The 22,167-nt window shown below is 31.4% G+C and overlaps 3 protein-coding genes across 3 annotated transcripts; 2 read left to right on the forward strand and 1 right to left on the reverse strand.

Annotated features, from left to right (window-relative positions):
- Positions 1-8,169: 8,169 nt before the first annotated feature.
- Positions 8,170-9,931, forward strand: LOC122592617 (NAC domain-containing protein JA2L-like). Its single transcript, XM_043764892.1, has 3 exons — positions 8,170-8,468; positions 8,607-8,875; positions 9,139-9,931. The coding sequence occupies exons 1-3, from the start codon at positions 8,288-8,290 to the stop codon at positions 9,691-9,693; spliced, it is 1,005 nt and encodes a 334-aa protein (XP_043620827.1). The 5' UTR covers positions 8,170-8,287; the 3' UTR covers positions 9,694-9,931.
- Positions 9,932-16,718: 6,787 nt separating this feature from the next.
- Positions 16,719-17,462, forward strand: LOC122591956. Its single transcript, XM_043764176.1, has one exon. It carries the CDS (start codon positions 16,719-16,721, stop codon positions 17,460-17,462), a length of 744 nt encoding a protein of 247 aa, XP_043620111.1.
- Positions 17,463-20,456: 2,994 nt separating this feature from the next.
- On the reverse strand, positions 20,457-21,887 carry LOC122591957 (protein GID8 homolog). Its single transcript, XM_043764177.1, has 5 exons — positions 21,867-21,887; positions 21,489-21,663; positions 21,291-21,400; positions 20,885-21,188; positions 20,457-20,632 (listed from the first exon to the last, which is right to left on the reverse strand). The coding sequence occupies exons 1-5, from the start codon at positions 21,885-21,887 to the stop codon at positions 20,457-20,459; spliced, it is 786 nt and encodes a 261-aa protein (XP_043620112.1).
- Between the last annotated feature and the right edge of the window lie 280 nt (positions 21,888-22,167).

Below are 22,167 nucleotides of genomic sequence, written 5' to 3' on the forward strand. Positions count from 1 at the left end.
ACACAAAATTCCGTAGTGGCTCGTGACCGAGCATGCTTTTTGACCACTAAATATCTTAAAACACATGAAAGCTACGCAAAATGTAAACTATATATAATAATGTATCAACACAATTAAATATGCAGACTATAGTTTGGCGTTCATTTACATGCCAACATTCAACGATTTTAGCATATAATTATTTAAAACGTGCACACTAACGCCCTTGATTTGGGGCTCTTCAGTTAGTCGACATTAGATAAGACGCATGCACAACTAGTTTGTTCTTTCAATTTTATGTATATCCTAATATCCATGTAATTAGTGTTTTAAAAAAATTAATGTAATGTTTTGGGGATTTTTTAAAGTAATACTTGTAGTTTCTTTTATAAATGCCGACAACTTTTGATAATCAATGTAATTTTTTATTAATATAATGTCCTATTTATTACTTTTTGTTTTTTAATCATTGTGTTTAGTTATAAAATATTTATTTTAAAAGAAAGTAAAGTAATAAAAGAAAATTGTTAGACACAATATTAGTTGATATGTCAATTAAAAAATGTTTATGTGACACATAGTTAAGTTGACAAATTTGATGAAGGACAGTCAAATTAATAACATATGGAAAAAGCCCTAATATTAATGGCGGATGTGGAGTATATAATATATATATTAAGCAATACGTACTAATAAGAAATATGATATACTTCAAATAATCTATTATAGATTTTGGACTCTTACAAATATTAAAATTAAAATAAAAGATACAAGTATTAAAGTAAACAAATCTCGTCAAAGTTTTCGTACATCAATTGCTTTATAAATCTTCGTGCATCAATTTAATCATGATTTAAGAATCAAAATCTTGTCCTATTTGTTTTACTTTAATACTTATTTACAATAACCAACCTCATCATGTATGTATATATATAATAATTGATCTCGAATTATAAAAACAATAAATAAAAAAGGCATAACTACACCTAGTCAATGATTGCTAGCAAAAACACCATTATGAATCTTTATTAAATTTTATACTTCCTCTGTCTCATTTTAGTTGTCATGTTGACTAACTTTGACCGTAAATAACTTTGTTTGTGTCTTGTAACACTTGATATAAAATATATGAATGAATTGGGTTTTTAATGTACTTTTCGTTCATATAAGTTCATCAACTACTATATAATACAAACAAAATTATTTATGGTCAAAGTTAGTTAACATGACAACTAAAATGAGACGGAAGAGTATATATTATGTATAGTAGTATTAGCATGTAAAGTTGTAAATCGAAAGATACATATAAAAATTGAATAAAGAGACAAGTATGGCGCCATAATCAAAATATTTTACACGTATAAAACACTTTGGGTCTTTGAGCTCGCACTTGAGCCACGTGCACATTATTCTAGGAAGATCCAGACTGGTTAATTTGGTTGCATTCATGTTTGTTTTTATCCAATGCTTGTTTGCCACGTAGAATATGGATTACTTGTCAATTAAAGAATACCCATAAAGCCAAAGTTTTTTAACATCAGTGTTTGCGTCATCAGTCTCCACTTGTAACTCTATATGCTTCTCTTCACATCTCCATTTTATACGACTTTGAAACCAAAAAAGAATTTGATTGCGACATTTCCATCTAAGTAGTCGTTAATTAAATATATCATTGCTATGTTTTACTATCGTCGTTTTTTGTTGTTTCCTCTATAATAATTTGTTACGAGATATATTCTATGTTTGTAATTAAGAAAGACAAATATTACGAGGCATCACACATAATAACAATCTATATAATTAATTGTCTCTTGAGGAATTTGAAGCCATAGCTTTCTATTGATGTGCTGATCAATACACATGCCGTTAGATGTTTTTGTACACATATTGTTTCATAAATGGCAAGCTATAATAGCTAAAGTAGAACTTGGTGCTCGTTTATATATTTAGTTAGTGCTTATGTTAATTGTTAACTGGGTTAATAACAATTAATTAATTTGGATATATGTAAACTCGAAGCATACTCAAAACAGACAACATATATAGATGTTGCATTTATGTCAACAGAAAACAAGTTTTTCTTGAAAGGTGAATTTCGATTGAAACTTCATGTCGTGATTCGACAGCGAGATATCTATCATACGTTGCTTTAACTAGGGCTGTAAATGAACTAAACAGTTAACGAACAGTTCATGAACCGTTCAGCGGGAAATTCGTTCGTGTAGTTAAATGAATGAACATGAACAAAGTTCTCGTTCGTTCATTTACGTTCGTGAACATTCGATAATCTGTTCGTGAACGTTAGTTCGTTTATGTTCATGAACCGTTCTTCGTAAACAATATTCGTGAACAATAGTTTGTTTATGTTCGTGAACATTTGTTCGTTATGTTCATTTACAAATATAAATATGTGTTTTATATAATATATATTACTAATACCTAACTATTTAATAAAAAAAGTTAAAATAAAAATAATTAATTTATAAATATTTCGTTCGTTTGTGTTCGTTCATTAGTGTTCGTTCGTTTGTGTTTGTGAAAAGTCGTTCATGAACACAAACGAACGAACATGAACAAGTCATTTTGTTCGTGAAGCGTTCGTTAAGTTAAATGAACGAACATGAACAAGGTCCCGTTCGTGTTCGTTCGGTTCGTTTACAGCCCTAGCCTTAACCGGGCCAGCGCTAGATAGATGTCGAAATATAAATGCCTATTTCAAATACTCAATGGGGGTCCTTCTAATCTGCCCGAAGACATGACTATTAATATGGGTAAATCCTGCTAGCTCAAGTTTGAACATGGATATACCCAAGCCAAACCCTCAAAGAAAGACTATTTATATATCAAAATTTGTGGAATGAAAATTCGAACTTGAGACTTATAGGTCAGCAAAGAAACTTCAAACCAGTATACCAACTGATCATTGATAGCAGAAAACAAGTGATATGGCCGACTATTCCTTAATATGAAAATTGTAATGTTTTAGTATAAATTCGTGGAAAAACAGGGCATCCGATTTTTGTTCATTTATGAATACGATAAAGTTTGAGAAATGCTAGAAGATTTACAAACAAATAACAAATATAGATTTACAAACTGACTTGTTATGTAAGGTGGATTATTTACTTTTAAAATGTTTTTCTCTTTGTTGCTTTTCTACTTATTTTAGCGATGATATATAAGTTTGTGGTTTTTTTGTCTTCTTAAATCTAGTATTTCTATTAAGTTTTATAATTATGGAACCCTACTACAATACAATTAAAACTAGAGGTTTACCCGCGGCAGCGGCGATGGGTGGGGTGGCGAAAGGTGGCGGCGGCGAGGATTGTGGTGATAATGGCGACAACAAGTAATGTAAGTTATTAATGTAAAAAGTATATTGCAAATTAATTTTATCAACAGTATTATAAGGAAGCATTAATAGTGTTTATAGAATACAAAGATGTCTGGGGATATTTTAGTCTTCTTAAAGGCTGAAAAGTTTAAAAAGATAATAGGTGGATTTGTTTTATTAGGTAGATAATCCATTCTACTCACAAAACCTTCAAATTAATCACCATCACCATCAAGGGCGGAGATTCACCATCAATTCCAAAGTCACCACCAACTCTTGGTCGTGTCCTCCTGTGACCGCTGCAACCAGGACTCCGCCATTGCAACACCTTCTCCGTATCTGCAAGCCTTCAATGTGGTCTCGTTTATCTCTCATGTTTGGATATGTAGATACATGATTTGAAAGATTTATGATGTTTGCTTTAAAAACCAAGATTTTTATTGATTCTTCATTTAGCTTTCTTTCTTCTTTTCATTAGCTACCAGATGATGATGATTATACTAACATAAGTTTGTGATTTTTATTTTTATTTTGTTACTTTTCATAAAAGAGGTATGTATGTGTATGTATTCATGTTTAATAAGTTATACCTTGTACAGTTAGTTATAATGAATATTGTGTGAGTATAATAGAAGTTGTACCTTTTGCAGTTGAAGTTGTACTTTTAGCTAAGTAAAAAATGTGAGTACCGGCCAGTTTACTTTTTAGTAGTAATATTCTTTCCGTCCCATTTTAGTTGTCCATTGTTGACTTTCAAAGTTTTTGTGTCTCAATTTTGACCGCAAATATTTTTGTTTATATTCTACAACACTTGATATATATATAATAAATAAATTTGATTTTAAACGAACTTTTTAATGATATAACTTTCATTAAGTATTAAATAATACAAACAAAAATATTTACAGTCAAAGTTGAAGACAACTTAAATGGGCCAGAGGGAGTATATAATAGCTGATGCAGCCATCGTAATTGTGAATTAGATGAATCTTAAACCACCATGTGCCATAATTTACTTCCTATTTGCCACTAAATAGAGTTACTTTTGTCATGAAGGGCTTGATTGTTAAAATCAATTAATCAAGTATGAGAACTTCATGTCCTAATATGTCTTAACGTATAATTAGCATTCATGAAAACCCCACTTTTAAAAAGTTGAAGAAGATATTAATCTGTTAGGTAAGTTTCTTGCAATTATTAGATACGTCATTTTCTCATAATAATATCATTAATTAATTAAATATAGATAAATGTCGATCGCTTAAATTTATATTATTTTTATTTTTATTCTTTTAGAACGTTATCTTATCATCATCATTATCATCATCAATATATACAAGCTCTCTAACACGTAGCCTAATCAACCTTCCTGATTAATTAGTTACCCATCGCATAATATCGTAGCCTTTTCGATCGATATTAAACAAAAACTAGAAGTAATCAAAGATTACAAAAGAAGACCAATCTGCTCAACATTTAACTTCCGAAAAAAGCAATCCACAACCATTTGTTCTAGAAATTGGACACATGTTAATTCAAAGTCGATGCGTTTTCCATGCATCAGCTATGACCAAACGAGTTATTAAGTTAAGTAGGATGCCTATCACCCATGAGTATTTGGGCTAGTAATTTTTTGTGTGTTTACACAATTAAGGTAATAGCTAGACTAAGAATTCAAGTCTCCTCAATAACACATATGGTAAACATTTTATGTATTTAGTAATTAAAAAGCCTTTACGTAACGAAGTCAGAATTTTACGTTTCGAGTAGCCGAACAATTTACAAGATACTAACAAATGTGTAAAATATATATATTAGTATTTATAATTTGAGTTTTATAGACTAAACTAAACTAAACTAATATATAAAATTAGTACTAGCTAGAAATATAGATTTTTAAAAACATTATGAGGTTGTTAATTACCCACCTTTGACCTTAATGTAGCTCTGCTATTGATGTCTTCTACATTATTTTCTCAAAAAACTTACTGTATTTTGCAACCGTTATGGGATAATGGGAATAAAACTACCTTTGTGTTTTTGTTTATTTAAGCAAGAGTTATTATTGAAGTTTTTAACCTCATCTTTTATGTAGAAAAGTTACTGAGAATTTGGCTGATTGCATAAGATGATAATAACTCTTTAGTTAAGCAACAAAAAGATGGTGAACTTTATATAATGCACATATCTACATAAAATAATCCAAGATATAAAGAAGAAGAAGAATGTAGTTAAAGAGAAAGTCAAAAGTCAAAGGAAGATTAGGAAGGAGAAGAGTGAAAGTAAGCATAAAATATAAGTTGAAGAAAAGGGCATAAAGAAACAATAAACAAATGCAAAGAATGGGGGATAACGTGTCCTTAAATGACATTTTTATTTTTTAAAGCATAATAATTAATAAACCTCCACTCTTTTTTTTTTTTGACGAAAATTCAAGCCTAACTTTTACTTACCACGTGTTTGCCTTAGTTTCCACACTCTCACGCACGTACTTTCTTTGCCCACGTGTTTTTTAATATAAAAGGATAAAATCCTTTTATAATTGATGTCAACAAATTGCGTCTAGAGTTAAAAACATAAGAATGGAAATCATTATATAAGAAAAAAATGTATGCAATGTATATTTCAAAGGTCACAATATTAAACGATCAAATGTGATTAGTTGCTAGATTTCCTGATCAATATATACAACAAGATATGAATATGTATATTTAAGAAGTATCACTTGTTTGTTTAGAAATGTTTGATGCTTAAAAGTTAAAACGTATACCAAGACAAATGAGGTTAGTCATACATATTACTCGTAATTAATAAAGTAATGATGTACTTATTTGAATTTTTTTTTTTTCTAATTTAATAGACCTGGCATATTGGTGATAAGGTAAACTAACGGTAAAACGATTTGAAAAGGTCTCATAATATAGGGTTTAGTGCGACGGAATGCAACTAACTATGCCCAAAAAGTTATAGTGCGCACGAACTAACGTTTTTGTTTATTGTATGCATAAACTTAGTAAAAATGTTTATTATGTAACTTTTTGTGACCGACCAATCAAAACCTTATACGTGGCATGTTGAAAAAAAAAATTTTTGCACGTGGCAACTCATATGGGCTGCCACGTATACACATTGCATGATTTGAAGTTTTTATTAAGTTTATGCATACAACAAACAAAAATGTTAGTTAGTGTACACTATAACTTTTTGGGCATAGTTTGTTTCATTCCGGCGCACTAAACCACATAATATACATATGGTGTGGGAGTTTGAAGCAATGTCCTTCAAAGCCAGAAATCAGATCTATATATCCAACATTACTTTGTAGACTAGTGAAATTGCACATCTAAACTTTGGTCATTCTTTCTTACAAAGCAAAAATTGGTACTCGGTACTAGTTAAATATGTCATAATTTTATTCTTGTGAAACAAATCTATCATTTAATATAGATCAGCGTAATCAATAATAGATCGAAAATGTTCATAAAGATATCTCACTAAGCTAATTACATCTGAATTATAAATAGTCTTCTTTTTAACATTCAAATAAGGCTTTTATTGATGAAAAACTAGCGAACTGCTAGGAAGTACAACGGATTATAGATACAAAGTTATAGAATTTAGAGATTGAGACAATAATCATAAAAGCTAGACATTAAAAGAGTTTCATTTTTCTTAATCGGCCCGGAGTTTACTGGACCGAGTTGAAAGCCAGAGAAAAAACTTGTTACTTTAATTTCCTAGATAGCGAAACGCATCAAGGGTTGCTTGTTTGAGAATATGCAATTGTTATGACATTTCAAAATTACCCAGACATATACAAGCACCACAAGGTTAATAAGAGCTCTACGTTCAGAGTTCAGCATTATAAATAGTCATTATTGAAGACAAAAAGCCTCAATTAAACCAATGTGCTTAGTGACCCAGAGGTATGTGATCTTAGAAAAATGCATTAATGTTTAAGTCTTACTTTCTATGTTGTTTTGATTTCGTCCCAAATATACGTACAATTTAAAAGTATTAATTGATTCGTTAAAAGAAATACGCGTTAAAAAAAAGAAATTAAGGCAATGCTTAAATCATAGAATCATAGATCCAAACCACAAAGCCTCGTTTAAATATAAAGGGGATTAGTTTCCTGGAATGTAACTATCTTTGACCGAATGTCTATACTAGGAAAAACTAAAGTTATGTGTATTGTATGTAAGCAACTTGAAAAAATGTTTATTGTATGTAAGAAAACATACGTGGCAACCATATACAGGTGCCACTTGTCAGATTGTAATTGATTGAAACGAAATTCTTACATACAATAAACATTATTTCAAAGTTGTTTACATACAATACACACAGCTTTAGTAATTTCCTACTATAGACATTCGTTCAAAGTTTTTTACATTCAAGGGAATTAATCCCAATATAAAGATATGGCAAAGTTGACATATTATAACCTTGGCCTTTCAATGTGGATAAGTCATGGTAAAATGGGTGAAGTAAAATACATTTTTACTTTTAGGTCCATACCTTGCTTTCACTTCTCACTACCCATGAAGTTTACAAAACAAAAAACACACATAATTTGTCGCTATATGTTTCATCGACTTTATTTTTCTGGAACAATACGTGTATGGTTGGGATCTAATCTTGTACATAAAGTCACTACCTCTATTTTGTCTTATTTGGTTCAATTGGTTCATGCACTTGAAACTTTTTACACACCTTTGGATAAGGTCGGCTTATTATGCTCATCGACACGTGTTCAGTTCTAAACCTATCTTTCACCACAGTAAGAAAAGGACTTCCGTACTTATTTCCCCATTATAAATACCCATCAAATTTCACATTTCTTGAAAAAAAAACGAAATTTGAATAACCAAAACAAAAAAGAAAACTATTTCTTTCATTCCATCTATCTTTCTTGCAAAATATATATTTGTTGAACAAATATCTTTCTCTAAACAATCTTCTTTTAACAAAATGGGTTTACCAGTTACCGACCCGATGACCCAACTAAGCTTACCTCCGGGTTTCCGGTTTTACCCGACTGATGAAGAGCTACTGGTGCAATATCTTTGCCGGAAAGTGGCCGGACATGATTTTTCTTTACAAATAATTGCTGATATTGATTTGTACAAGTTTGACCCATGGGTGTTACCAAGTAAGTAATTATTATATATGTTTCATGTAAAATCTTTTTTAACACGTTTTATATATCTTTCGTGTCGTTGACATTTTTGTGAGATTTGTTATATGAACATGGTTTAACCTTTTGTATTATTTGTTTGTTTTGTTATAGGTAAGGCTATGTTTGGTGAAAAAGAATGGTATTTTTTTAGCCCAAGAGATAGAAAATATCCAAATGGGTCAAGACCCAATAGAGTAGCCGGGTCGGGTTATTGGAAGGCTACCGGAACAGATAAGGTGATCACTACTGGAGGAAGGAGAGTTGGGATCAAGAAAGCTTTGGTGTTTTATGTTGGAAAAGCTCCTAAAGGCAACAAAACTAATTGGATCATGCATGAATATAGGTTATCCGAACCACAAAGGAAAAATGGTAGCTCAAGGGTATGTCACAAATTTTAATTTATGCTTGTCAAAATGTAGTTTTTGGAATTTGCTTATTAAAATGTCTTACACTTCTCATACATGTAAACAAGTTGGAATAATTAATTTTTTTTGACATGACTTATTACTTTTATAATTTTTAGAGAATTAGATAAACAGTTTTACTTTTATACCCGAGTAAAACTGTTTATAAGTCGTATTAAAACTTAATAAATAAGATAAATTTTATCAAGTTTCTAAAGTGTTTTTTTGGTTTTGTGTAGTTGGATGAATGGGTGTTATGTCGAATTTACAAGAAGAATTCAAGTGCACAAAAGGCGATTTCAGGAGGAGCTCAAACAACCGAACAAAGTCATGGTTCATCTTCATCATCATCATCTCAATTCGATGATGTTCTTGAATCATTACCTGATATTGAAAACCGGTTTTTTAACTTGCCAAGGGTTAATTCCATCAAAAGCTTCCAACAAGAGGACCAAAAACTAAATCTACAAAAGTTTGATTCGGGCAATTATGATTGGGCTAGCATCGCTGCATTTGGGCTGCCCGAGCCCATATCCGCAACTCAAGTTAATACTACTACAATGACAACAAATGCAGCTCCTACAATGGCACCTATGTACACAATGGACACAAAGTTTGGAAGATCATTAGAAGATGAAGTTCAAAGTGGAATAAGAAGCCAAAGGATTGATAATTCGGGCTACTTTCAATCGAATTTGAGCCCGTGGGGTCAGACACAAAATGTAACAAACACGAATGACCCGTTTGGCATTCGATACCCAACCCAACAAGGGGGGTTGAGTTTCGGACAATGAAAGCTAAGTAGAGGGGGTGGCGTGTAAATATATGATCTATAGGGGGCTATTATTGAAGTGGGAATGGAACCCAATTTTTGATGGAAATTTAATTGGAAAAAGAAGGAAGAAAAAAGGAAAAATTGAAGTTGGGGAAATTAATGAAGGAATAGCATATTCAACGTAGATACTCTCTCTCTCTTCTCTTCTTGTTGTTACAATGTAATTTCACTTGGAGAATAGTATTAGCTTTTCAATTTGTGTTGGATCTTTGACTCAATTTTGCCTAACTTTGACATTATTGATGTTAATTTGGTTGTGTTAGTTTTTTATGTACAACTAATGATTACATATGTTTTAGATGTTCTAGTTGTAGCACATCTTATGGTGCCTGAGGTCCTTTGGTCGACATTATTTGTACCCACTAAAAGACGGGGAATGATTAATCTTTTTAATTCATTAGCCTAAAAATCCTCTTAATTTATTGAATAGTGACATGTGGAAATTCAAGGGGAAGATTAAGAGAGAGATTAAGTGAAATACACTTGTTACATTCATAAAAAGTTAAGAGGATCTTTAGGCTAAAAATTTAGGAGCATCAATCATTTTCCCTCACTAAATTATTGGTTTATATAATATAATTATAATTATATGACGTGTTTCGGAAAAATTTAATATTATGAGTTAAATATGTTCTTTAAACATACCTTTGAACTCCAATGGCTCCAAGTATAATCCTTGGAGTTTATCATTTACAATTGTATTTAAACTCAACATAGTTGAAATCAAAATTTCCTAACCTCAAACACAACCTTCCACAATAACTCCATAAATATTCACATTAAGAAAACACCCCATAACGTCGAAATTTCCTACTATAGCTACACGTGTGGACGTGTGGTCCAACAAAGTCAACATTGTAGAGCAATGTGTACCTATAATCAGGCCTTTCCATTGTGATTATGATCAAATGTGTTCCTAAAAAAATTTCTATAAATGTTTTATTATTTGACATTTTTTGTCATATTCTCTATCAACTTAAAAGTTTTTTATTTAGTATTTAGATATCAAGTATATCTTTAAGGGAAAAGTGTAGGTGATAATGTTGTCTTACATGTTAATTTTTAATATTTTGAATAATTGATTGGTCCAAATGTTTTTTATAGATTAAAAACTAAGATATGAGAGGTTTTTCACTCTTTATATAAGTTGGAAGTGTAATAACCTTAGATTTACTTCTCATATTTTAATGAGTTAATGTATTTTTTAAAGGAATATGTAAATAGAAAAGAAAATCAATTTAATCAATCACATGAAAGCAACCAATTAATCTACATAAAAATCTCTATATTTTTTCAAGCAACTCCAATACTCCATCCACATTATATTATACAACTCTTTGTTTATCAATTAAGATCTACAAAATGGAAATTACGTAACGATGAAGGTTTATAAGTACATTTTTGTATACTTAATAGAAAACTTTCTAATAAAAATTCTATATATTAGTAACTTAACAAAGCGTTATGAAAACAAAATTAATAACAATCTTGGTTTGTATTTATTTGACAATCGAATGAAAGTAAATTTAGAAAGAAAAACATGCAAACCGTAGGCTGTTATAATTTTGTGATGATTATATTAAGTGATATAATAAACAATTTCAATAACAATTTACTATCAAGGCCCATTGGTAAGATCATGGAAAAATTCACCAAAATTTGAATGTCACTCCCTACATGTTTAGAAGTAGGATTATTAGAGTGGTTTTCGAGAGTTCTAACTTTCATCCTAGTCATATATGGTTTGAGTTTTCCATACCGTCAAATTGGATGTCACTATGGTTTTTCGAATGTTAACTTCTAACTAGTAACTAATGACTCATTCTTAAAGAAAAATAAAATTGTACAATAGGTAAATTAACTATGTTCTTATAAAATTTTATTAAATGCAAAACAGATAAATGGCTACCATCTCTAACTTTGATTGAAATTATATAACAAATCTAAAATTGAAACTTGATTATAAGAGTAAGATTTTGGTCCCTGCCTTAATAGCGTAGTTGACATCTCTGCCTTGCAATGAAGTTTGGGCCTTGGGAGACCAGGATTTGAATCCGAGCAAACAAAGTTTTTCCCTAATTTAACGTCGTTCCTTCTGTAGCAGCTAAATTGGTGTGGTTTTCCCTCCACTGTGGTTCCATGACTTCAAGGATCGGTCGCTAGTGACTGTATGCCCAATTGGATGTAACAGTTAGCCATCTTGTGACACGAACGTTCAAAAAAAGAAGTAAGATTTTGATTAATTAGTAGGATATAACTTGTTGGGATATATATATATATATACTTGTCAGATTTGTTTTGTCGCAATGATAACCTGAATAGTTATAAATTTACGAGAAATCAAAAGGGGTGTGGGTGCTTATTTATCACCAAATACTGACGAATATTATATGATAGCAGCGGAAACTCTTTGGCCTTGAATCAGGGTATTCAGGATGAACAAGTTGTTCCAACTCGATATCGTCAAGAATTCCTGACTATTGCATGGAAACAGGATCTTCGAAGTATTTTCCCTTCCAATATTTTCCTAGTGGGGCTTCCCTCGAGCTCATTCCTTTTATCGAGCATATATGTGGATGTCATATGTGCTTTAGATAGGTATGGAGTTTAAAGTTAATTTAAAACTTGTATAACTGTGCAAGTAATGGGATACTTTATTTTGAAACATTCATCATCTGTCTAATTGAATAAATATATATAAATATGTTTTATATTCACATAACTTAATTTACAACGTTAAAATAAATAATTAAGAACACGCTCATAGCACAAATTATTTTTTTTACGGTATCTCCAATGCTCAATACAAAAGATGCAACGGATACTATAATTCTTTTAGTATATCTTATCCATATGATTATTAATAACTTATGTCATAGTGAAAACATTAACATTTTACCTAGTACTTTAATGTTTATTATTCCCTGTATTATGCATTTATGCAAGATTTTAGTGTGGGCAACAAAATTTTTTGTTACTCGTGTATACCACTAAAAGTGCTTGCCTGCAGGTTCTAGCCAATACAGAAATAGATGAACACAAAATACACCAAAATAAAAAAACCAAAAAATTAAAGGGGTGTTTGGTTGCAGAAAACACTCCCATTTTCTATTTCTATTTTTCAAAAAAACATGAAAAACAGAAAACGCGTTCTAATTATAGTTTTCTAAAAATGTTTTACATTTTTTCATAGATAACTTGAAAACATCTTTTTCTTGTTTTCTATTTTTCATTATCCCCCCCCCCCTCACATCTCTAACATGTTTTCCAAGTTTTCTAATTAAAACGCGTTTTCAAAAGTTTTATTTGTTTTCTAGAAAATAGAAACTTCTTTCATTTTCTAAAAAATTAAAAATGAAAAACTAGAAAATATTTTTTACACCCAAACGCACCCTAAAGATTGTTACTTAAACGCAACTCATCAAATTAACAAACACCACATTAATTGCCCGGAAGATTCACCGATCTTGGCTTTTTTTTGATTTTTTACTCATTGATAGCTTATGAACTTGATTTCTTCAATGAACTTTGAGATGCTAATTATTAACAGTTGTTTGATAAGAAAAAAAAAAAAAAACAATCCCAATCTTAATTTGTTCTCCATATAGTGTATAGACATCATAACGTCCCGGTTAAAAATATATAACCCCATGAATATCTTAATTTTCATATGAAAAGTGCATGTAGATATGATATATCATATATGATATATGTAGTGAAACAAACCATTTGGGCCGAACCACACAATATAAAACTATAGTCCGAAGTCTCCAGATGTTCGGAAAAGAAAAAGGCGGATATTACAAATAGGATTCCACACCAAATAATAAATGGCTTGAAAAGTAGGAAGCGGAGAAAAACAATCGTAAATAAGAGGATATAAAAGGTGACCAAGTAATTAGCATGGCAACTTTTGACCAAAAAATGAGTGAAAAATTTGTCAAAGTCGATTTTTTTTTTTTTTTTATCGGTGGTGTTAAGTGGAATTTAAAAAGTATGTAAACCTAACAAGGTTTGAAGGAAAAGAATATCTAAAAATAGATATTTTATAACGTAGTGTAAAACACAATAATTATAACAATAATATTCAATCCTGTACAAGACGAGATATGCAAGAATTGATCGAGATATAAATTATCATAGTATTATTTGAAAGTAAAGAGGTTGTTTTCAAAAAGACTTAGACAAAAATATACAGGAGTAAAATGTGTGTATACGTATGAGTGAATATGATGCAGTGTCACACGCATTCAAATGGCTCAAGAACAAAATGATTAATCAAAGACCGAAATTATTGACAAATCATCAATTCTCTTATAACTCAATAATATTCAACTAAATTTTACAATAATTAAAACCCCTATTTATAATAATCCTAATACCACTAAAATTGGAAATAAATCAATTCATACTTATCACAATAAATAAAAAGTTTTTTTATAAAAATAAAATATAACTTATTAAAATAGAATGATAATCTTGTCACGGGTCTCCTGCAGCGAAATATGCATGTATACATGTGTCACGTGAGTTTATATAGCTATATACATAGATGTAGAAATAAAAAAAAAAAACATATATAAACATACAGCCGGCTCTATGGTTATAAGGGGTCAAACAATCGCTTCAGGCCCCTAAAAATCTAAGGCCTTAATTTATTTATTTTTTTTTATAGTAGATTTAGACATTTAGTATTTGAACTCTGAGCTAGATCGATATCATAATACAATTTATATTACAATAACATTATCATTGAGTTTTACATCAACTTTCACAAAAAATTTTTGTTAATAGTTCATAACACAAATTAAGCCATCTGGGTTTTTTTTTTTCTTTTTTCTTTTACTTTAATTAGAACTATACCCTTAAATTTAATCTCGTTTAAGGCTATCAAAAATCTTAAGCCGATAACCAGGCATTATATATATGATCTCTCCACGTAAACTTGCCCAAATAAGCATATAAGATTGATTTTTCATGAATTTGTAAATTGCTACAGTGTCTTTTACATTATCTAAAAATAGAGACTACATATTATCAAGGTAGAATACCTTTTGTACCATTAGTATTTATTGGGGAAAAACGGAACTAAAGTACGTGTGAAACTAGGCGACTCTGGAGGGTCGGCCCTGAAGATTTATAGGTGTTGGCCGAGCATCAATAAAGGCCTCATAGGCTAAGCGCAACAAATTATGTCTATATATATTTTTTTTGAATAATGAGTTTATATTATATAAACTAATCTTTAAAAATGACGATAAATGGTATATCAATAAACATAACAAAAGTTATTCTTTAAGAAACTAAAAAAAAATGCAAAATCATCAAATAAAAGTTTGCAATTAATCGTTATCTACATAAAATAAGAACAAAGAGAAAAGTATCACTCACAAATTAAAAGAAAGGTGAGGACAAAGACAATTTGTGATCACAGTGACAGAATGAGAGCACCGCTTGACTTCGATTATTATGACTGCTTTGACTTTTTTTTTCCCACTTTATAAGACGGTAAAAGTTTTAATTTTATATTATGTATATATAGAGGTTATGTATTGTAAAACAAATATTAAAGTAAAACAAATAAGACAAGATCTTGACCTTTAAATTATGATTAAATTGATGTACGAAGATTCACGAAGCAATTAATGAACGATGATTTTTATTATCCACGGTGATTTTGAGTGAAGAGAAACATATTGTTTTATCTGTTTTAATTTAATATTTGTTTTATTCTATCTAAAACCTATATATATAACATTAAAAAAAATAATAAAAAATCAGGCCCCCTAAAAAAACGAGCCTCGGCTTGTCGTCCACTTTATCCACCCTTAAGACAGGCCACTCTCACAACCTACTTCTTAATTTACAGTTATTACTACTCTTACTTCGAAAAATTTTGGTCCATGATCATCTGATTCATCTCATACAATACAAACGTATTAAACCTTTCAAGTTCTTAGATTAATTTTTTTTAACCGTTCATATAAAGAATCGTATTATATAAATAAGAAAAACAAAAAAGCCAGTTTTACAACTTTGCAGTTGGCAAGGAATAGTCGTTCGTATATATATTTTTTTGAACATCAAGTCGTTCGTATATATGATTGAGGTTTGGAATTAGGATTTGTATTGACCAGTCAAAATAATAAAAACAAGAACATTAAAGCGACACGTGATGTATCGATAGACGTTACATACGACAGCCGTCATTTCCTATTTGCCCACGTTCCTTTGCTCCTTTGCGGCGCCAGCTGTCCAAGCCTCACATTTGGAACATATTTTACTATTTGGAAATATTTATATTCATTTTTCCACCCATCTTCATGTTTGTGTGTATATATTATATTAGTATATATGATTAATATATTATATATATGCTACCTATAAAAATAAATATCAAAAACAATATTTCTAGAAAGTACAAAACCATCTATTTAGAAAAAGTATCATATCTATTGAGGAATTAACACATAACAATTGATATATTTATCATAAATGTGTTTTATTGATTTTTATAGTATGTTATAAAAGTTATACATTATGGTAAATAAATCAACTTTTGTGATACAAATATCACTTCCCTATCTTGAAGCATTCGTCAAAACTACAAATAAAACTTAGAGGGGTGGGAGTGGAAGTGGGTTGGTGAACGGTGAAGCCCGGCCCCGCGTGAGAACACCGCCGCCAGGGGGTCGGGGTGGGGAAGAAAGGATCGTAAACGGGGTAGTTAGACCGAGGAGAGAGAAACGAGTGTGGGGACCGCGCGCAGGAAACGGACGAATGGTGGCCGGACACGTGGCGAGGGGAACGGGGGTAGAGAGACATTATTGTTGTTTTTTTTTGTCTTTTACCTCTTTCTCTATATATATACACTCTTTTCTTCCCAAAACAACACACAACTACTCTCATTTTCACTACATTTTTATAAAATTCAAACACCCCAACCTTTTCATTACTAATTTCTTACACCCAACACCAAAAAATATGGCTTCCGGTAATTTGGATAATTCGAGCGACTCTCCCGACGAATCAAACGATAGCTCTATGGAATTCTTGCTTAACGCGTTATACTTTCTTGAAGATACGGCAAGTTCTAGTGCTCCTCAAACTCGACGGTATACGGACCGGCGTCGGGAAATTGGTCTTGCCACTCTTTTGAACGATTGGTTCGTTCAACAACTAAAATACGAAAACGATTACTTTCGAAAGAAGTTTCGAATGGACAAGACCATGTTTTTAGATATCGTGCGCAACATTGAAGCAAACTTCCTGTATTTCCAAGAACGTTACGATGCAAGAAAAAGAAAAAGTTTTACGGCGATACAGAAATGCACATCCGCCGTTAGGCAACTCGCGACGGGTAACACACCAGACGAGTATGACCAGTACTTGTGCATGGCAGCCAGAACCGCACGTGAGACCCTTGATTATTTTTGTGACGCCATCATTCGGTTGTATAGTCGAGAGTACCTACGCAGGCCGACGTCACACGACGTTGCACGCATCTTCGAGGCCCACGAGCTTCGACATCATATGCCTGGGATGCTTGGTAGCATCGATTGCACACATGTCGAGTGGTCGGCATGTCCTAGACGTTTGAGAGGGCAATACACGAGGGGTGACCACAACGGTCCAACTATTATGCTTGAAATCACCCCGTCACAAGATTTGTGGATTTGGCATGCTTTTTCGGTGTCTCGGGGTCAAACAACGACATCAACGTGTTGAACCAATCTGATTTGTATGTCACAACCCGTAACGGAACGGCTCCGAATTCTTCATTCCGCGTGAATGGCCGAGATTATAAACGTGGCTACTATCTTAGTGATGAGATCTACAACAAGTGGTCAACACTTGTTAAAGCATACCCGTATCCAATCGACCCTAAGGAAAAAAGATTCAAGAAACTGCAAGAGGCGGCGAGAAAAGATGTCGAGCGAGTTTTTGGTGTTCTCAAAAGTAAATGGAAACTTCTTCTTCGACCTCAAACGAAAGACAAAATTGGAAAGTATGTTCATACATGTATTATTTTACACAACATGATCATTAAGAGGGACGAGAGGGCAATCTCACCGGTCCATTTAATGGACCCGCCAGTGCAACCGGTGTTCGATGAAAGTGTGTATGCGGAGTTGATAGACGAAGAAGTTCACCATCGCCTTCGATATGATCTTACGGAGCACGTATGGGCTCAAGATTTGGCGTATCTCGATGATTAGTTTTTTTTTAGTATTATGTAATGTTTTTTTTTTTTTTTTTAAGTATTATGTAATGTTTCTTTTTTTTTTTTAAGTATTATGTAATGTTTTTTTTTTTAATATAATAAAAGGGTATATTTTTTAATTTTAATATAATTTGTGATTTTGTTAAGTAAAAATAAATGAAAATAAAAAAGATGATGTGGAAATTGGGATTGGGGTAAGTGGCGCCACCATTTTAGGATGATTTGGAGTGAATTGGGGAAGTTTGAGGTGAAAGATTTTTATTAGAAAATAATGATGTGGAAATTTGGGGAAATTTGGAGTTGGGGTATCCACTCCCACCCCTTTATGTTTCTTATTTATAAAACACAACACTTGTTGGTTACTTTTCTTTTGCTAAATATAGACTTCGAGGTAGTGTAAGCTTTTTACTTGTCTAATAAATTCCACCGTGGAGTTCACTCTTTGTTGATTTTTTGTCTGAGATAAATGGCGTCTTTTATATACAAGAAATAAACACATGAAATAATTGAAGTCATCATTTGATCATAACTAAAGATGCCCAATGCACTTATTTATTAAAGATATTTTCATGAATTGAAAGTACTTTTAGAAAAAGAAAAGTAATCAAGTTGGTCGATTAGATAAATCATATATAGAACATTTGATCAATTTGTGGTCTTCCTAAAACTGTTGATACATATTTTTTCTATAGAAAAAAATAAAGTCAAGGAACAAATTCGACATATATATAGTCTTGTAATTTTGTGCCTCTATAGACACTATTAGACCCAACAATATTATTGAAAACTATGTATGAAGTAGTATGAACTTAAAACTCTGTTGTTAGGTTGACCAAATGACATGTCTAAAGTAAACATTAGCAGATATTATTGATAATGGAAATAAATTTGTTCACCTACACAGCTTTAAACGTCGTTGCACAACTTGTAGAACACATTCTCTATTTTTCTAAATAGAGGCTTTTACATAACTTGAGATATAAGAAAACATGCATATTAAGGTTATCTTATAAAAAAATTAAGGGTTTTTCTAAACGAAATTTTAAGGGCTTTTGTTAAGGTGCATTTATTAGTTATATATTTACCATAAAATTTATGGGTGAGCGTTTAACATGGAAATGTACAATTTTTTATACACGTTAAGTGAAGCCCTAAGGGCTTTGGTTAACATTTTCTAAAAATTAAACCTGACTTTTAATTTTTTTTAGTGGATTAATGAACCTTGACCGGTCTTGTTTAATCTCTAAATGTTCAACGTTGCAGCCTACAAATACTGTTGAATATCATCAAAGAGCTTACGTAGTTATATTTAAGTTTCAACAAGAAAGTTATTCGAATCGTGGGAACATACATTAGCATGTATTCCGTATTTTATTGTCATGTTTTCTTTGATTCTTTCGAAGGTATATTGAAAAAACAGGTTCCTAGCTTTTTCCTATATAAAGTTTTGAGTTAATTTCAAAAATGGTCCTTGTGGTTTTACCAAAAAATCACGTTTCATTCTTTAAATTTCAAAATGACACTGGTAGTCTTTTATTCGCGGATAATAGTCACGTTTCGTCCTTTAGTCGACCGCATAAAGTACGAAACGTGACCATCATCCGTTAGATTAAAGGACGAAACGTGACCATCATCCGTTAAATTAAAGGACAAAACGTGACCATTATCCACGTATAAAGGACTATCAGTGTCATTTTTAAAGTTTAAAAGATGAAACATGATTTTTTGGGGACGATTTGTGAAATTAACTCTAAAGTTTTTATTCGAATGACATTTTTGGAAAAAACAAATTTCTTATAAATGGGCCAAATCAGTCTAATATGTGGATACTTATTTCAAACATTTTTGGGTGAGCAAGGTCCAGCCCAAATTCAGCAACAGTAACCTTTTAATTAGCTGGGCTGAATATAAAAATATAGTATTAATCTAGTTATCATTGTTTTGAACAATCAATTCTTTTTAGAGATGACTACACGAATACCCGCGCAATGTGTCAGTGTAGGCGGCGGCATGACGGTGGTGGAAACTTGTAGTGGCAACAACGGCGAGTAAGATAGATAATTAATGTAAAATAATTGATGTGATTTAAAGAGTTAATGAAAATAAATGTTGAAAATGTATATGTGGCAACCATATAAGCGAATATGACCATTACAAAATGCTGAATACAAGATGTTGAATGTTGAATACAAAATGCTTTAAGATTGTTTTTAATGTTGAATACAAAATGCTTTAAGATTTCTTGCCATTACTAGAAAACTGGAAGCCGATTTGTCGTTAAACTGTACTTGTTTGTTTTAAGTCGAATATGAGCATGACAGAATGAACATAAATAAACCAAACAAACCAATAGGGTAAAAATCCATGAGGCCTTATTAGATTAATGAAATCAAATTCCAAAACTTCATCAGTCTTCTATAGCCGTAGCACGGTAGCAGTCATTAAGAAGTATAGTATACAATTACTTATTTTCCGTAAGACCATTTTCTGAAGCAAATTTAACAATCTTTGTAGTCATCATCAACAGTTTGAAAAAAGTTCTTGAAGGGCCCATCTGGATGAGGAAGAGGTTCAGGGTAGCCACTACCGATATAGAAATTTGGAAATTCGACATCTTCATTCAGCTCATCCTCGACTGCTTTCAACATCTTCAGTGCTTTTCCTATCAAGTGGTCTGCAAAAAATTTCACCCCCTTTGACTTTTTAGTCGAACTACTTTCAGTTGACCATTCCAAATCATTACAAGTTTTCTATTATTTTCACCATTTTTTACTTATTCTTGCAAAAAATTTCATAGTGTTTAATCAAGTTATATAAATCATCAAAAAAAATTAACACCTTTGCATCAATCAAGTTAATATCTTTTCTTCTTTTGACCTCAAAACTGAAGACTTGAATATCTAAAAAAGAAAGATGCTATTCAAACCTTGTTCACGGCCACGGAACTTGATCATTGCTTTTAGTGTGGATACGACGACCCACGATATCCTCCAGGGATGCAATAGGTCATCTACAAGGACTTCTTTATCATCTCCGGAAAGAATTAGAAGCAAAGTTTCAAAACAATCTTTATCAAAGTCATCATCATTGACCATAAAATCTGCCCACATTTTAAACTCGTGGGAAAAGTCCAATGCAACGTTGGTATATATATCACCCGAACGATACAATTCAATCATCTTTTGCTGGTCCAAAAGGTAACGTACTTGTGGGTTACTTTCCAAGAAACTCTGCATCCGAATTAATAACATAAGTAAGACATGTAATCAAATCTAAGTCAGACAAATTATTGTATAAAGTTCAGTAAGAAAAGGTGAAAGATTTTGTATTACCAAGCCTAGTTTTTGATTAAGAAGACTAATGACTTCATCGAATTGTCGCTTGTAGATAAGTTCTTTAACTGTCTTTTGTGTTTCTATAAAAGAAATATCTTCAATTCCCACTACACATTTTTAAAGATTGATGTAACTAATGCATACAAATCACAAAACTAAAATTGACCCAAATTTTGAAGGGATCAAGAACTATACATGGGCAGCCAGATTCTGTATGAAACGTTTCCGCAACATTGGTATGAAGTTTGTTCACAAGAAAATCCATAACCAGCGTATTCATGTCTTCCTTTTTGAACTTTCCTTTCTTAAACATCTCGTTCCAGTCGTACTCGGATATTACTTCCTTTGCTGACCCATTTTCTGAATCTACCTGCATTAGAAAACCAGGCCCATATTTTTTAAAAACAATGAAAATTACATCAATTTAGTCAAGATAATAGCTATTACAAAACAAAATATAAATAAAAAAAATCTTCAATAAGAATTTCCCAATTAAAAATATAAATATTGAATTTTAAGAAGTAAAAATGTGAATTCTAAATAATAAAAGATTGACAATAGTGAAATTTAAACCTGTGGCATTTCTTGATCCATTTTTTGATTCTTGAAGGGAATTAAATGAAAATGTGTGATTTTTTTTTTTTTTTTGAAATTTAATTTTATTGTGAATCTTGGGAAGAAGGCAAACTGATGGATCTTGAATCAAAGAGATGAAAAGACGATGAGCTGTTGTTTGCGAGAGAGTTATATTGGCGCCTAAATCTGTTTTTAAAAGTAGTTTTACGTACGGTTATTTCTGTTATGTTATAAGAGCTTTTTAGAAGCCTTTTCTTTGTTACTCATTTGTTAACACAATCATATACTAGAAGAATCC

The sequence above is a fragment of the Erigeron canadensis genome, chromosome 3 (genome assembly GCF_010389155.1).
Source record: "Erigeron canadensis isolate Cc75 chromosome 3, C_canadensis_v1, whole genome shotgun sequence".
NCBI lineage: Eukaryota > Viridiplantae > Streptophyta > Magnoliopsida > Asterales > Asteraceae > Erigeron > Erigeron canadensis.